Source organism: Numida meleagris, chromosome 16 (assembly GCF_002078875.1).
Source record: "Numida meleagris isolate 19003 breed g44 Domestic line chromosome 16, NumMel1.0, whole genome shotgun sequence".
In the NCBI taxonomy this organism is placed as follows: Eukaryota; Metazoa; Chordata; class Aves; order Galliformes; family Numididae; genus Numida; species Numida meleagris.
In genome coordinates, this window is record NC_034424.1 from 7,645,637 (window position 1) to 7,647,516 (window position 1,880).

At 61.6% G+C, this 1,880-nt stretch overlaps 1 protein-coding gene across 2 annotated transcripts in view; it reads left to right on the forward strand.

Moving 5' to 3' along the window:
• Positions 1 to 1,880, forward strand: part of NOTCH1 (notch 1) — a 35,702-nt gene that overhangs the window by 11,639 nt on the left and 22,183 nt on the right. For both annotated transcript variants that reach the window (XM_021413742.1, XM_021413743.1), the window contains exon 3: positions 1,591 to 1,853. In XM_021413742.1, the coding sequence (XP_021269417.1) occupies positions 1,591 to 1,853 (263 nt within the window). The remainder of the gene's footprint in view (positions 1 to 1,590; positions 1,854 to 1,880) is intronic.

A 1,880-nucleotide genomic window follows, 5' to 3' on the forward strand; every position in this document is an offset into this window, starting at 1 on the left:
CAGCACCATTTCTCCCATTGCGGGACCCCGTGACGCCGCCCCATCCGCCGCCAGCGGAGCCCGGAGGATTGTTTTAAGAAAAAAAGCGTGTGTGGTGCGGAGAGGCGGGGGCTTAACAGATGACTGCACACACTCAGCGCTCCGCCAGCGGCGTGCCTTCGCCCGGCCCCGCACAATGGCCCCTTCTCAAGCAGCCGCAGCCCCGCTCCTCGCTGTCCCCATGCAGCCACCCAGAAGCGCCGGCGCCCCGTGCTCGGAGCCGGGCATCGGGTCCAGGCAGCTGCTCTGCCTCATTAGGATGCACACCTGCTCCCCGCCGCCCTTTGTGCGCTGAGCAGATGCCCTGATTTATTATTATACACATTTTCTTTTTCATTTGGCCTGGATAATGCCGTCTCATTAACTCAAAATGTCTCAGAATCCTGACAAATTCTCACACAATCCCCAACAATGAAATCAGAATTGGGTTAAAAGAAAAAAAAAAAAAAAAAAGAGAGAGAGAGAAAAGTAGGGGAAGAGGAGAGGGGGAGCGGGGCAGGGATGTGCTCCTTGCGGCGGCTGCGGGTTGTGGTCATGGGAGCCCTGAATCCAGGATTTGCAGTTGTGGCCATGGGAGCCCCATGGCCCAGTTTTGGGGTTGAGGTGCTCGTAGGAGCTCTGTGTTCAAGTTTTGGGGTTGTGGTGGCCACGGGAGTCCCGTGTCTTGGCTTTGGGGGTTCTGGTGGCTGTGGGAACCCTGTGCCCTTCCTTTGGGGTTGTGGTGGCCGTGAGAGCCCCGTGTCCTGCCTTGAAGGTCCTCGGGCTGTGGCTTTCTCCATGCTCCCTGCTCCAGAAATAGCATGCTGGCACTGCAGGGCAGAGCTGCAGCATCACCTCGCTCGTCCCGTGCCCTCTCTGCTGCAGCACCCATTGCAGCATGGCCCGTGCAGAATGAGATGTCCACAGGGTTTGCCCCCGTGCAGCATGTCCCCATCCCCGTGGCTGTGGGTGGCAGATGGCTGAGCCCATGGCCATCACATGCGGACTTTTCTCAGGGTCCCTATGCAGAGATACCGAGCTTGGTGAGGGTTTATCTTGGGGGAGGACCTCAGCTGCTCTGAGGTGCAACGTGCCCCACCTGTTACCAGCCAGAGTGGAGCCTGTGTTTCTTCCCATATGGCTGAGGTCTGTGGATGCAGAGGTTGAAGTGCAGGGCCGTGGCTGCAGGCAGACAGGGGGGGTTCAGCCCGGGGCTGCTGCAGGGCTCCCCTGCACCGGGTCTGGGGCTGTGTGGGGCTGGCTCTCGAAGCTCTGTGGGGTGAACCACGCGTCCCCCCCTGGGCCTGGGTTTCCTCCTCAGTGTAAGAAGTGCTTTGGGATGAAAAGCAGGATGCCAGCCGTGGAGACTGTGGTTTTACAAGTCTGCGCAGGCCCCTTGATGGGGGAAGCCTTTGTTGCAGGCGCCTCTTTCATCTTCCTCTCCTCTCGAGGTGCAGCTCAGCCTAGACCCGTTGCCAACACAGCGGGGCCGGGCGTGCACGTGGTGCCCGTACCCAAGCGGGCACCCCGATCCCTGCGACGGGTCACGCTGATGGCATTTCTCACCCCCAGCTGCAGCGGTGCCCACATGGGCGAGCGGTGCCAGCTGCCCAACCCCTGCCTCAGCTCCCCCTGCAAGAACGCCGGCACCTGCATCCCCCTGGTGCGCGGCAGCACCGCCGACTACACCTGCGTCTGCCGCCTGGGCTTCACCGACGAGCTCTGCCTGACACCCCTGGACAACGCCTGTCTCAACAACCCCTGCCGCAACGGGGGCACCTGCGACCTGGTGACGCTCAGCGAGTACAAGTGCCGCTGCCCGCCGGGCTGGTCAGGTGAGGGGTGGCCCTGCCACAGTGAGA